The 15607-nt window shown below is 38.1% G+C and overlaps 1 protein-coding gene across 3 annotated transcripts; it reads right to left on the minus strand.

The window, feature by feature from the left end:
- Positions 1-1299: 1299 nt before the first annotated feature.
- On the minus strand, positions 1300-13996 carry atp6v0a1a (ATPase H+ transporting V0 subunit a1a). Of its 3 annotated transcripts, none has more exons than XM_086289760.1 (22): positions 13840-13996; positions 12599-12762; positions 12063-12141; positions 11787-11884; positions 11572-11700; positions 10651-10733; positions 10291-10417; positions 10124-10206; positions 9948-10041; positions 7188-7400; positions 6711-6861; positions 6304-6443; positions 6001-6167; positions 5805-5895; positions 5518-5636; positions 5204-5420; positions 4990-5097; positions 4791-4898; positions 4222-4239; positions 3602-3719; positions 3299-3470; positions 1300-2299 (listed from the first exon to the last, which is right to left on the minus strand). In XM_086289760.1, the coding sequence occupies exons 2-22, from the start codon at positions 12713-12715 to the stop codon at positions 2206-2208; spliced, it is 2526 nt and encodes an 841-aa protein (XP_086145886.1). In that variant the 5' UTR covers positions 12716-12762; positions 13840-13996; the 3' UTR covers positions 1300-2205. The 3 variants fall into 3 exon arrangements, with proteins under 3 accessions (XP_086145886.1, XP_086145885.1, XP_086145887.1); XM_086289759.1 differs by having other exon boundaries at positions 4222-4266; XM_086289761.1 differs by lacking the exon at positions 4222-4239.
- Positions 13997-15607: the final 1611 nt, after the last annotated feature.

Raw genomic sequence — 15607 nt, forward strand, 5'->3', positions numbered from 1 at the left:
AATAGAGAACATTATGTTCCTCAACCCAGAGTGGTGGACGATGTTTGTAGTCAGGCTGCTCACGTTGCCAAAAGGATGTCTTAGACTTTGTCTTGGCAAGTCAAACTAAATTGGTCAAAAGTAACTAAGTACATTTATCAACCACTAAAATAAAAAAAAATGTGGTTTAAATAGAACTTCATACTTCCACCACACTGCAGCCAGTTGCCACAATTAACAGAAAGCATAATCAAAAGTCATTATTATACATTAAGACTTGGATTTCCAAGATATTCTACCAAAGATCAACAAAATTATACCACCTTTACCTCAAAAAATTCACAAGTGCACTCAGTAACTATATGATTAACAGGCTATTTTACATAAAGTACTCGTTATTTTGATGTCAATACTTTTTTACTTTGAGTACGATTTTAAAAAGGATGACTTCTACATATCACAGATATTTGCTTCAGATAAAGTTAAACAAAATCTTTCAAAATGGGTCAGGACACAAGTGGATACTTCTTTTTGGACTCATTATAGAATAACATCCTTTAAATCATCATGGTTGTGTTTAAGAAGGGGCCAGTTAAAACATATGTTTTCAGTTCATCAGTGCACTAGCAGATACATTTCCTTATGACAGGTAGCATCATTGGTCAGAAAGTACTATAATAAAACCAGCTGTCCAAATATTTAGTCAAAAGCAACTTTAGGGGTCTTTATTAGCTCTAGAGTGATCAAATCAATTCTCCTTTTTTATGAACCATCTCAGCTGCATATACTACCCAATAGTGCCACCTAGAGGAGGTTTAAAGTAAAACAAATCATTATACATATAGTTTGAGATTTTATGTAAAGTGTTTCTAAAAACTTTAAAGTCCATACATTAAGTTTGGCATGATTGAGAAAAAAAAAAGTCAAAATGTATTTCTAAATACACATTTAAAAAAGGTAACTTTTGTATGTAGCACTTTATAATAATTTCACTCTATTAGGGCATTATTACGGTATTAGCAAATGGTTAATTCGTCATTTATATAGCATTATTCCCTCTTGTTATGCCATTCATTAAGATGTATTATGACTGATATGATTATACTAGCAGTGATGTAGCAGCAGTGATAGCTATAGCTGTATATCGTGTAACAGTAACAGATGGATAAACATACATAAATAGCATATTAAGGATGAGTAATGATATATAAATGATGACCTAAGCACTTACTAACAAACTTAATAAAGTGCTACCTTTTTGTTTTTGCTCTACTGCTGCAGCAGAAAGTAAGATAAGCAAAAATCAAGCCAAACACCACATTTTAAAGCCTTTCCCACTTTATTGTTCGTGTGATGCTTAATCCTTTCTGACAAGATCATGTCTGCTGTATGTGGTTCTTACTGCTTTCTAACTGTGTCAAATCAAAAACAACTGAGCATAAATGAAAACATAATACAGGACCCAAAATCTAAAGTGAGACTGATAATGTGCAATGATTTCAGTGCAACATTTCTACAGAAAATCCACCTACTAGGACACCTATAGATTCCCCTGTTGTCACGTAGATCGTCAGAGAGAACAGAGACAAAACATATCAATGGCTCAAATGGATGAAAAAGTCTTTTCATTTGCAAAGAACTGGTTAACATTCCCTTCAGAGCTATAGAGCTCTGTGTGAGGTTAGTATGCATTTTCTTTCTTATTAAACCAAATAGATGAGCTGTGCAGTGCACAAGGTTTTGACTGAGAAATGATTCTGAAAAGCAAAGAAAATTAGAATATAACAATACGAAGACATACAAGAAAATCAGAAAACAAGTCTGTCATCCCCTAAATCCATCAGCAGCAGATATGAACTTTAAACATGGTGTATATGGTACATAAGTTGCAGTGCAATAAAGGGAGAAAAAAACCCAAATGCATAAATAACATTTAACTAAATAAAACATAAAATAAAAAGGCCCGACTAAAAGAAGACAACAGATTAGAATCAAGGCTATTAAGGAATGAATAAATAATTATGTTTGAATACATATTCCAGATACCAATTCTAGTGGGAAGTTTAAAACACAAGACACGATGACGAGTGACTAAGTAAATAGTATGTAGTAGTTATGTAACTATGGTAACAAGTAGGTGGAAACTGCATCACACAAAAAAATATCACTATTCACCACCACACAAATTCAACAGATTAGAGGCATGAACAGAGGAAGAGGATTTGTTCAGTCTTCAGCTCTGCCGTCCAGGATGCTTTCAAAGTTGAAAGGTAGGAACTTAAAGCCGTTGCCTGAGTAAAACTTGTTTTGGAACTCCACCCTACGATTAAAGAAATCAATAAAAATCAGTCTGAAAAAAAGACATATATACTTTCATACAATAACCTTGTCGTGCATACAGTGACGATAGTTGGCAGCTTGGTTAATGCTGAGCAGAGCAGTAGCGGCTGATGCCCCCTGCTCTTCATTCCACAGTCTGCACACACCTGCATAAGCTCATGTCTACATCCTGGGACAGACACCTAAGCCTCTTCCCTTCAGGAAAATGATCAGGGTCTATTTTTAAAAAAGGCCAATGCTCAGTGATGGCTGGATGACCTTTTAGCTGCCATGGATAGCATTCATTCCAAAGCCCGTCTGGTGTGGCAAGAAGAAATATGTAGTATTACATATTGCACATTGTGCGTATCAGTTTTGTCAGTTTGATGTTCAGTAATTACATGGTTTCCAGATATCACTGGAAATAAAAATATTTTGATTGGGGGAGGGGTCGTTTAGTTTCCCTCGCTTAAAATGTAAACAGACTGTCCATGAAGACAATTTGTGAAAGCACGCTCAGCCAGCATTCCTGTGGAAAGGACAATTTCGTGAAGGCCGGCTGCAACACAGACGTGCTCTGTGAATGTGCCGGTGAACTATAAAACCAGCGTGACATTCAGCAAAGCCAGACAAAGACATTTATGAGGAGGCAACAAAGGCTCATCGGTGCCGAGCCACAGACTGTTATGCATGCCACACATAGAGCATAAATGAACAGCACCACATTGACAAGAGCAGACTTATTCCAGGACAGAGGCCAGGAGAGATGATTGGAAAACCAGTTTGTTAACTTGAGCACTTGGGATGGTCACTGAGACATTAATTGTAGCCTGCAGGTGGAGCTAGAGCTTTGCTTTTGTAGCAATGACAGTAATTTGCCTTAAGGAGTCCTATCCTTCAACACTAACAAGTTTTCACAAAGGTATTAGTGTATGTTTAATATCAAACCCAAGCAAATACATATACAAATCCTAAAAAACAACATTAAAACTAAACTTACCAATGCAGTCGCAATGCGTGCAGAAACGCTGACAGCCCTTCCATAATGAGAAGAATAACAACTGTGAGAACAGCGAAGAGGTAAAATACTATGGCCAGAAGGATGAAGCCTCCAAGGCTGCGAGAATAAAGGCCTATGCGCATCACCATGGACCACAGCACCTCTGACAGCTCTGTGAATAAGAAAGCACATACACACCAACTTTACTATTCTGATTCCTTTGAGAGTCAAAGCATTTAGGTGTTAATACAGTGAGCCATTTCTCTTACTAAATAACTGAATACTGCAGGTGAAGTGACTTACGTGCATGAGCCAGACTGAGGGCCCAAAGCCTCAGATAGGAAGCAGTGTTGGAGATACAACCCAGGCAATACTCTATGGTGTGAATGGCCTGATGCACTGCTACATCCGCAAAGTTAAACTGTGGGTAAAAGTTAGTGGTTTCATTTACTCAGCATAAAAAAATAAAAAAAAGTAGAAAACAACATCTCTACAACAGGTCCTGAGGTCCACAGAGGAGAAGTCAGCTTTAATGTGTCACCAATGATTGAGGGAATTGACAGAAAAGCCATTTTTTGTTATAGATCATCAACCCCGAAAATAAAAAGAGGTATCATCATCATAAGAACCTGTGAACCCAAAGAGTCAGCTGCCCTCCTGATGCCTCATGCACATCACCAAGACCATAGGGAAGCACTGGCCTACTGGCACCCGCCACATGACGAATCCCTGCCCATTTTCAATAGAATACATTTAGAAGTCCCTGACCGGACCATACAATGACAAACATTCAGACGCAACTAGTAGCAGCAGGCAATGGTTGACAACAAAGCAGGGGCAGTAAAGGAAAGACTTTGAAGACATGTATATTAACATGAGGGGATAGGGTGCAGGTGGATGTGCAGCATGAGCTCCTGTCCTACCTCTTCCTCCTCACAGGCCTTGAAAGCAGGTGACAAAAGGCAACGCTTGGTTATTGACATCACACACACGGACAGGCAAACGTCAATAAACAGGAAAGTAACAAGAGAAACCAGTTAATTATTTAAAAGGAGAATCGAGTGAAACCAACATTAGCGAATGAGCACACTGTGCTTTCAGATCATCTTAAAATAAAACGAGTAATCAGATTACATAAGTAAAATTATGAAGTCCAGGTAAAATAACTCACTACTCGCCATCTGTTCATGGTTGTGTTAAATCTGTGCAGGAATTACAAGAAAATGGATCCATAATGTCTGTATTCATTATTGATGTTGACAGTAAGGGTGGAAATGGAAAAACAAGGCATCAAGTTTCTGTCTCCAACTAAGGTTGAAAGACTAAATTATTCAAAGATGTGAAAAGATCCTTTAACTTGTGCTTCTCCCGAGTTACTCCAGCAAGCTGCTGTCCTGTTGTTACTTATGCTCTGTATGCAATTATTGTAATACAAAAAGACATTAACTTTTGATGTTTGACTTCAGTGTTATTGTGGGAACACATCTTTTACCTCAGGTTCATCCTCAGATTGCTGTGCGAGCTGGTCATGCTGGATGATTTCAGCCTCATCCTCAGTGGGCCCATTGCCCACCCTGATTCCTCCAAAGTTCTGTGTACCCTGTAACACAGTGAAACGTAATGAGGTAATCTATTTAAATCTATTATAAAAGTATATTGAGTGACTGTGAGCGCGGACTGTTTTATCTTACCAGATGCTTCCGCCACAAATACTGTCTTCGCATAACCAGAGTTTTTACTATTAACATACAGGGGACACATGCCAAGGCGATTACCACCAAAAGGGATTGTATGGCCATCTACAAAAAAAAGGTGGAAAGTAAGTACAAGAGAAAAAAAATAAGGACAGTTAGATGGATCTCTTCATTCATGACAAAAAGAAAGTTGCAAGTATGCTGATCTCACCTGTCCTCTGTAGAATAGTTTATTATTGGGGTCATTGTAATTGAACAGGAACATGTTAATAAAGGCAATAAGGAGACTGGGAGCATCCCTGGAAGTGCGTGCACCATAGGAGACCCACTTATAAAAGATCAGAATGACTAGGTAGCCAAACAGGCTGGCCATGAAGATAATCTCTGGAATGAAACCCAAGTAAATATTCAGGGGCTTGTTGAAATACCTGAGGAAAACCACAAAAAGAATATTAGAAGTCCACAAATTCAAAAAGAAAAACATAAGAATCAATGCATAATTATACATAGGTATGGAAATCTCACAGGTGGTTGAAGAGACTTAGCGTGACTCCAAACAGCATGTGAATTACCCCCAGGATAACAGACATCTTCATCTTGAAGGAGTTGAGGAATGACAGCTTGTTGACAGAAATGCTCCATATCTGAGACATAATGCAATTACGAATTATAAACTATGCGAGTATTCAGGTTAGTTTATGTCTGCCAATGACTGCTGACTTTTGTGGATTTTTTTTGTAACTGACAGACAAAATAGCTGACATAGATGTATAAATATGGAGCTCCAAAAGATTAAAAACAAAATGATTTACTGGATCAATGCCAATGGGGTACGGCCCATTGAAGACTCCATCAACTGCTGGGTCCAACTGCAAAACTGTACTGCTATTAAGTGTACCATCCCTGAACAGAATGAGGACAGAGATCAGATTTTTGAGCTTACATACTGAACAAAAAAAAGAAGTCCCTGTGTTAAAGCTCTTGTCAATTATTACCAGTGACACTTACGTCCAGTTGCCTCCAGCTCTGGAATTGAACATTGGTCTGACACTCCATCCAGACCCAAACACATTTAGGGACTTTGAGAAGCAGTCATTGTAAATAATGCCAGTGTACATTGAGAAGACTCCCATCAGCAGAATTATGTAGCGCCCCCCAAACATCATGTTGAATATCTGTCACAAAAAGATATTGAACTTTCATAAGGAAACTGTGAAAATAAAATGCACGATGTCCTGTGGAATCGGTGCTTGTGTGTCATCGACAAGGGATGGTTTAGGACTAATGAGATGGTAATGATGGGATCCATACCTCATTATCATTCTTCTGTGCCATCAGTCTGCTTTCTCTTAACACAAGGTATAGAGCAGCACAGGTCATGAGTGTCCCATGGCCCAGATCACCAAACATAACCGCAAATAGGAAGGGGAACGTAATGATGGTGTATGGTGCTGGAGACAAGGAGGCAGGCATCATACAAGGGTGGAGGGTGGTGTAGTATGTCAATAAAGAAAGAAAGAAATGAATGAAACATGCACAATGTTCCAACATGGTGATAATGGTTGATGAGGGAGCTGAAGTAAAAGCCTTTTAATTGTCTGTAACTCAATACTTAAGGCAGCTGAGTAAACAGATTATAGAAACCTACTGCCACATTATACAAAAAGGTCCACACAAACCAGCTGGGCATTAACACACAGAATTCATAGTTTGCTTACCTGGGTTAATCTCACGGTAGCTGCCAATTCCATAAGCGTCCACAATGTTTTGGAAGCCTGAGGTGAACTTGTTTGTCTTGTTGTAGGTTGGAGGGGTCTGTTTGGTCTGCATTCTATTGAGGATTGAAGGCACAGTAGAGCCGCTCTTCTCCTAAAACCAAAAAATAAAATAAAAAAAATATGAATGTCATGCAACAAAAGTCCTAACTTTAGATCATCAAGCCTGGAACAATGCAAAACTAGCTATTCCAAGAATCGGATCATGTGCTGAGAGCCATAACGAGTTCTTGTTATTGTTACACCACATGTAGAACTAGACAATATAGCAAAAAGGACTCAACCATAAAACAAACAAAAAAAAAAAAAAACCCAAAACATTTAGTAGAAACTGATTTTTTTCAAACATGAAATCATCTTCCTTGTAAAAACCTGACTGGCTAGTTTACACCAAATATAAACTGCTCCTCTGTTACTCACCGTCCCCCTACGCAGGGCAAACTGAATGGAGTCCAGGTCTGAGATGGGACACCACACCTCAGCAATCAGACACTTCTGAGTGACATCGATGTTGCACAGGTTGAGGGTGTGGTAGATGGCCTTCATCTTCCTCACCTTGATAAACCAAACTCTTATTGTCTTGGCTGCAGCCTGCAGGACCCTCTGCCTGTGGTCCTCAGTCTGGTTAAGCACCTTTAATGACAAACAAGAGCAGTGATGGCCACAGTAGCAATACATTTTTTTTGACATGATCAGTGAGATCATGAAGAATTCTTTTGGCCACATAAATAAATAAATCTATGAATGTCAATGAGACTCTCTAAAAACAAGTCACACAGAAAGCCAACAGCCATTCCTGCCATCATGTTTCAGCAGAAACTGCATCAGTGTAATGGTGGTGCCTTTCTCCAAATCAGACCCATTATTAAAACTTCTGAATATAATTGTTAGAAACTGTCATGTTCTTCACTGACATTTACCATTCATAAAAATACAATAACAGGTGTGTGAAATATAATACCTTGCAACTAGACAGTGTAAATGTGCGTATGGTTTTGTACAGTAAAGGTTACACACATCTCTGCACCTCAATACACATTTATTTTCATTTAGTTTCAAGTTCGAATGCAATCATTTTACTAAAACCAAGGACACGGTTAATGAAACTACTGATTCATTTTAATAATTTTTTTCAAGTTTCTATATCTATCACAATATTACTATAATTTTTTTTGATGACCTTGAAGGTAAAAATCTAACATTAGGGCTGTGTAATATTAAACAGAATCGAAAGAAAACAAAAATAGTATAAATGAATCAGACGTTCCTTTTACTGGCATAAATGGTGAGCAAAAAAGGTCATGCTAAAGAGCAACAGGGTGTCTAATCCATTAAGGGATTCCCATAAGGGAGACAGAATATTCACAGGTATGTTGCTCTATGACTGAGATTAAAAGCCCAGCCCATGACTAGCAAAGAGAAGGCTCATATCTATCTCTGTTGTCTCCCACACCCAAATTCTTGCCTGCTATTGAGACAACACTGACATGCCGTTCTGTTACGTGGATCTCATGCCCAAGTAGCAACAAGCATAATCCACAAACACAGAGATTCACATTCCCCCAGCATGCAGAGGAGCAAAGAAGTATCCATTGATTTGTCATGCACAGGGCATGTTGAGTATCAAGCAACTGTCTTGTGCAAGTTTTTTTTTTTTTTTTAACTTCCTGTGGTTTAAACTGTCATTGTTTCATCAATATCCAAGTACATGACACTTGAACTGTGCTGACACATCAGGTTGACAGAGTGAAGTAGCATGTGGGACCTCAGTGATACCCGAGTCTGTGTAACATGATGTAAAATCCCCATAGCACTGCATGTACAGTGGGTAAAATAAGTATTAAAAATAAACATAAAATAGTGTAATAATTAAAAAAATAACACAGGGAAAAATAAAAGTATTGAACATGCTTGAACTGAGATTTGTTGAATATTTCATATCGAGAAACTGGTCACATGAATTGCTCAGGTAGGATTTTATCAAAAAAGTCTCTGTACATTTTCCCATTAATCCTTCCTTTAATAATATAAATTTCGCTGTTAGTATGGTGTTTTTGGGATGGTAAGCGGTGCCTTTTGACCTCCAAACATGGTGTGTATTATGGCATCCAAAGAGTTCAGCTTTGGTCTCATCTGGCCAGACTGCATTCTGTCAGTATTTCACAGGCTTATTTTCTTTAGCAATGTAGTCTTCTGTGGTGAGCATGCATACAGGCCACGATAGTCAAGTGCATTATTTATCGTTTTCTTTGAAACAATTGTACCTGCTGATTCCAGGTCTTTGTATAGCTCTCCACAAGTGGTCCTTGGCTCTTGGACAACTCTTCTAATTATGCTTTTTACTTTATGGCCCCAACAGTGCTCACTGCAACCTTCACTAGTTTAGAAATTCTTCTGTAATCAATGGCATCAGTATGTTTTGCAACAATAAGGCTGCAAAGGTTTTGAGAGAGCTCACTGGATTTACCCATCATGACATGTTGGCATCTTGGTAATGAGACAACGTCTTTTAGGTCATCAGCTGGGATTGAACTAGCTAACATTAATTTGAACTAAGTGGCAGGATTGTTTTCCAACTCTAAGATAAGTTTCCATGCTTTTTTTTTTTTTTTTTTTATACCTTTCTTTCTTCATGTACTCAAAACCTTTTCTACTGTTTCATTTCTCATTATTACACTTTATGGACATCTATGGTTTCATTTCTTTTTATGTATAAAATGGATAGGTTGTTACTGACATCTGGTGAGAATTTCATGTCAATAACCCCTTTAGATATACATTTACTTAGAAAATGAAAACTGATTTGTGTTCAACACTTCTTTTACCTGCTGTAACATTACATGGTCAAAAACCAAGAGGAGTGTCATGTGCAAAGCAAAAGGAAGGAGGGATTCCCTTGAGCCACTTTGGGAGTAGACAACTGCTATGAGGAGTTAGGAAACACACTGCACTACTCGCACAAGAAAAACAAAAACGTGGTTTCCTGTTAAAGGACATGTCTCTGCACAGAAAATAACTCACATCCTCATGAGCAAGAGGAGGAAATGTGGTAACGTCTTCATGACAAAGAAAAAATGTCTTGCTGACAGAGCAAAAATGAGAAAAAAAAAAAAAAAAGAAACAACCAAATGAAGCTTGCTTTTCAGTGTTAGTAAGACAGTTCTGAGTATGTGTATTTACCATTTGCAGGTCATCAATGCGAGCATTCACCCCAGCAAGCATCTCTTTCCTCTCCTGTGAGGTTTCTGGACATGGGTACAGTGTCGCTCTGAATCTAGAAACACATTAATAAGTAAGCAAAAAAAATCTATTGGTCAACGACACTTCATTAACAGTAGAAATGCAAATTCACCTACCCCTCACAGATTTTCTTCACTCGATTCTTCAGCTGGTCTCCTTGGAAAAATATGATGAAGACAGATTTGTGGACTTGATCACCCTGTGGAAACATCACCAAGTTAAGTTAGAAAACACAAACATCTCAACTACTTTCACAATTGTTTCATTTGTGAGCAGCACTTACCGTAGTTGGGTCTTCCAAAGGATCTTCAATATCTGCCTGTCTCAGGAACACATTACCTCTGCAAACTCTCCATAGCATCCTCTCAAAGTTGGGAATCCGCTCCCTGCCAATGACTCCAGCAACAAATCTATAGAATATGTTAGAAAGATAAATAAAGGAATATAAACACCCTCTGATTAACTTCAAAGACAAGAAAGCTAAAACAATCACTTTTGGGTGTGGACTGAAGGAATTCTGAACTGCAGATAGATTTTGCATGGATTTCTGCTTTAGGTGACCTTGGATGCCTGACTAAGAGGGGCAATCAGAGCTCATCTGTGGGAGGTATTTAAATTGTGCAGTACTTCAAAACAGACTCACCCTAGCCTGAGAGGAGCCACTCTAACGGGCTCATTTGGGTCCAGGAGAATGGATGACTCTTCAAGTAAACTGGGATCCTCCATCTACAGGACAGACAACAAATCATTAGTAACAATAGCAACATAATCATTTCTCTACAGTGTACACACACACACAGACACACGAAAACTGCCATGAAATGTCTCAAACTGCTTTTATTTACAGCAACGTTGACATTCAGATGGGAGCTTAATAAAAAAAAAAAAAAGGTTTCTCACTCCAGTTAATGGCTGAACATCTTTTTATCTGGCTTAATGATTCACCTTCATCAAACCTCATAATAACTTGTAAAAGATGACCTAACGTGGTAAGTCAACAGCCAGGTTTGCTTTCAAAGGCAGTGAAGTGAAATAGGTGCTGGCCAAAGGTGAAAAAGCAAGGATTAAGTCTGGCAAATGAACAAAGTGCCTGGAATGAAATCAGTGTCAAGTACTAAACAGCAGGGCGTTTAATGTACAGGAACTACTGTGAATAGCCTGTGTAAATGGGTCAGCATGTGAACAGCCATAAAAAGACATGAGTGCAAACACTGCTTTACCAAAGCGTCAATAACAGCAATAAGTGCTTCCGTCTGTATGAAACAAAGACCATACCAGGCAGCCTATCAGCAGACTGTAAGCCATCAATGACTTCCCAATTGCCACAATAAATACATTTCTAAAAGTTAAGTATTGTTTTCACTATAGCCTGTTCTTGGATACAAAACAAAAGCCATTTAACAATTTGCTTCTTCCGATGTTACTAGTTAAATATTTGCTTCTTTTTGATTTACAGTTGGAGATTGTAAATGTAAAAGTCACAATTCCCTTTCTGGCTATGGCAGTGTTATACCGACAGGCTGGAGTGCTGCTGTTTTATAGGCCTGTGTGCAGTTAAGCTGACCTCATCAAAAAATTGTTGTGTGCGACGCAGAATGTGCTTGAGCTCGGTCAGTTCCAGGAAGTTCTTCTTTAGCGCTTCTTGGTTGGTGTTTATTTCCTTCAGTTCATTCTCCAGTTTCTCAAATGTGGCCTATGGAGAAACAATGAGAGGGATTATGAGCTGACTGAAGTAGCAGATGACAGCACTTACACTTATCTTTAAGAAACAAAAATCACCTCCAAGTCAATCATGTCCCTTGGAAAAGGAACTTCTGGGTTCTCTCCTGTATCGAGTATTGGGATGTTAGCCTTCTTAATTTCTTTTTCCACAAACCCTATGAGAGAAATGTAAAAGAAGGTTTTCAGAAGGTGTTTAAAAAAAGGCATACAAGTGAATGGTAAAGCTTGGATAATGAACTACCATCTTCATATAACTGTATTTTAATACTTTAAGGGGTGGAAACTTAACTAATGCAGTTTGGTATAGAAAAATGAACATTTAAGAGCGCTCACTGAGTTTACGATCCATCTCCTCACATCGTCGTACTTCATTGACAAACTTTCTCTGGAACACATTCACATCAGGATTCAGCTGCAAAGGAAAAACACACAAGGTTCAACGAATATAAACAATTCAATTAAAAGAATATAACCAATAGCTGCCATAATGCAGGTTTTTGTAAACACTATTTAGACTTAATATATTCTGTTAAGTCTAAACTCTGTAATGGGTATAGTTTCTTAAACTAATGGAAACAATTTGATGATACAAGACATGCTGATGCACAGAGCTTCTGTGTTACTGTCCATCTTACGCTCAAGAACAAAGCTTCCCTCAGGACTTGTCAGGAATGGCTTTTCTCATGCACGTATGAGGGTCAGCTGTGAGCACATGATGCAGAAGGCATCCACTCTCTCAATAGTGCCACTAATGATGTTGTTTACGTCACCACATGCATGACGGTAATAATTAATTAATGCGACTTTCAGATAGTAGAAGATAATAAAAAGTAATGCTTTAGAAGTTTGATTAAAAAAAACAGACTTACGTCACGAAACTGGACCATCCCAATCTCTCCCAGTTCACTGACACAACAGTAGGCAGCTTCCGACTGGAGGAAGAGCTGAGCCAGCGTCATCTCTTCACTTCTGAAGAGCTCTCCCATGTTGCTTCAAGATGTGAGCACTCAGCACCCGTGAATCCACAAATCACCTCAACAAATATAAAAGATTAGAGAACGCTAAAGCAAAAAAAAAAAAAAAAAAAAATGTAGTGGACCTTAACAGTTCTACATTCTGCACTTTTCTCTGTCACTAATGAGGAAGCCTTTAACAGTGAGGTGTTAGTTTAACACCAGTGTACCAAGTTTTTTTTTTTTTTTTTTTTTTTTTTTAAGAAAGAAGAAATAAAAAAGCCAGGCCTCATGCTGATCTCATGATCAGTGCAAGAATGCACTTATGGTCAAAGAGTTTGATCTGGGCTACTGCAACACAATAAGAGGACCTCATTTCTGCTGTAAATATAAAACACAGGTTAAGAGCCAAGGCCATGAGAAAGCACCTCTTAAAGAGCGTTTAGCTAAAACTAAAAGGTATAGATTTTATGCTTTGCAGCTAAGCAGTATAATAACCCCCTGCTGTAAAAAACTACCACACAAGGCTTATGTTTGGATTAAAGGGGAGCATGTGACCTGTAGCTGTAGTAAGCTTCACCGACTACAAGACCTCCATCACCACTGAGTGTACATGTAACTAAAGCAGGTTTGGAAGCATAAGCAACTACACCTTTTAAACGCCTTGCATTTAGCTCAATAATTAACAGCAGAGGCGCTCAAACACGTCAGACAGGTGGTACAATCACCTGACTACAGAGGCTTCACCCATTACAGCCAAACAAGTCAGAAAGCCTACAAGTAGCTGCTTAGAATAAACAAAACCTTTGTCATTTTTACAAGGTATTGATCCAGCAACACTACCATAACAGAAGAGCCAATTAGCGATGGTGGAGCAATGCAAACACGAGCTGACAGCAGTGCTTAGAGTAGCCAGCGTTACTGGTTAGAGGCGAACTTTAACATTAGTGCAACGACATGCTATTTTACTATTATCTACTGAAATCGGGCTGTCTTAACTTGGATAACAATTAGCCGAATGAGCAGCCGAGCTAACGCTAATTTGGCACACCTGTTGTTCAGCAATTAGCTTCACTTACTTAGCCCACAAATTAATACATTAGTGTTAGCGTAATATTAACAAAATTGCTTATAACCTTACAAATAGTTGTCCTTACTGTTTACGTGGAGATCGTCTCTTCCTTTTTATCTTACAGTTGCCTCTTTGCTGTTTGTTGTGGACTGCTCGGCCGTTTGACAGGGTTACTCCTCGACTTTCGAAGCGGAAGTGTCCCGGAAACCTATGACGATCGACGACGCCGACGAACCATAACCACGTGATCACTATACAACCACCAGGACTTCGTTCTTAAATCTTTTTGAAACTTTTATTTTGAATGCCCTCGCCGGAAGTATTGACTTTTTTTTGACAAATTCCAAAATATATGAATTGAGAGTACACAATTATAATACAAAAAAATGATAGCCTGCACATCAAGAAAACCAAAAGACAGACTTACTTTACAAACGTGTAACAGAGACATCAAATGACATAGAAATTATGACATAATCCTTAAACCCACTCAGATTTTATTCATCACACTATGGTGGATTTCTCCATAATATTTCTACAGAATTTTGAACTGTAGACCTATTTAGAATATGTATATGTATATATAACCATGAATAACCATTAAAACTGTTAAACACTGTCCCCATTTTTGTATAATTATCTATTTCAGGATCAATCAACACTCATTCCAAACTAGTATATACATTCAAAGCAATGACAAGAATTCTTGCATGTGTCAGCTCTGTTTTCCACACTCTGAAAAGCCAGTGGCCCCCACCCCCACCCCTGTCCCAACCCTTCTTTTGAGCTCTCTTTTAATCTAAATTCTAAATGAATTAAATGGATAAATGGATTCTGTTTTATTGTTGCATTATTTTTTTATATTCCGGGCATTTGTGCTTGTAGATAGCCACATAATGTACTCACATTTATACACATTATGTACACATCATTTTTCTCTTCTTACTGACTGCTCACATTGTTTTTAAGTCACACTGTAACTATCCATTCTTGCAGCACTATATTCTATATGCTATAAGCACTTTATCTACCTCTCATTCATGGGCAATTTAGAATCACCTATTAACATAACATGCATGTTTTTGTACTGTGTGAAGAAGCTGTAAACCCACACTAGGTACTCACAGTTTTTTCTTTGTTTGTTTGTTGTTGTTGTTTTCCAGGATAAAATCTATAAGTTCTTCAAATAAACCCCATTGAGTTTGTTTGGAATGGTTTTGTTTGTTTGTTTGTTTTGTTTTGTTTTTTCTTGTGGCAAAGACCTAATTGTTTTTCAGTCAATGTCCTTAACCAAGTTAACCGAGTAAGAGATGGATGGATGAACAGACATCAGAACCCCTGTAAAGAAGTAATTTTGGCATTCATGCCTTGCAGAAGTATCAATCTGCTGTTGTCTGTTTTAATACATTGTTGTTTAGTAAGGCCTCCATCACAACTACATCTGTTCTAAAAGAGCTTCTTAGGAGAGACATTTTTTCATTTTTTATCAATACATATTATTGTTTTTTAAAGATATATTTTCCATTTATCATAAAAAAAAGTTACAGTAAATGAAGTTCTAAGAATGTAATTTAATTTCGCTGCCTAAACAAGACCAAAATTGTTGTAATTGATGATTTTAAAGAGGTTCAGAAGAAGTTGCACCCGCCTTTGTGAACAGAGAGAAAGTATCTGATGGGGTACCAAGAGAGGAACTGCGGTGTTGCATGGGGAAGTCTATATTGATGTGGTGAGCTGTGTGGTAGGAGTGGCAGATGGATTCAAATTGTATAGATTTTAGACATTGTGATCTTTAGTGATAGTAGAGATCAATCGGAAGACAGCCTGGAGAGGTGGAGCCATACTCTGGAGAC

This window comes from Aulonocara sp. 'chitande type north' Nkhata Bay, linkage group LG4, assembly GCF_057382095.1.
Source record: "Aulonocara sp. 'chitande type north' Nkhata Bay isolate Kocher_YH1m ecotype deep benthic linkage group LG4, A_spYH_male_GT1.1, whole genome shotgun sequence".
NCBI lineage: Eukaryota > Metazoa > Chordata > Actinopteri > Cichliformes > Cichlidae > Aulonocara > Aulonocara sp. 'chitande type north' Nkhata Bay.

Excerpts from the sequence above, each read along its gene's own strand:
- atp6v0a1a (XM_086289759.1), bottom strand. The coding sequence starts at position 12,715 with ATGGGAGAGCTCTTCAGAAGTGAAGAGATGACGCTGGCTCAGCTCTTC. Across the intron at positions 11,885-12,062 it reads GGAGATGGATCGTAAACTCA|GGTTTGTGGAAAAAGAAATT; the intron begins GTGAGCGCTCTT and ends TTTCTCTCATAG. Across the intron at positions 3,720-4,221 it reads AGGCCTGTGAGGAGGAAGAG|TTTAACTTTGCGGATGTAGC; the intron begins GTAGGACAGGAG and ends TTTTACCCACAG.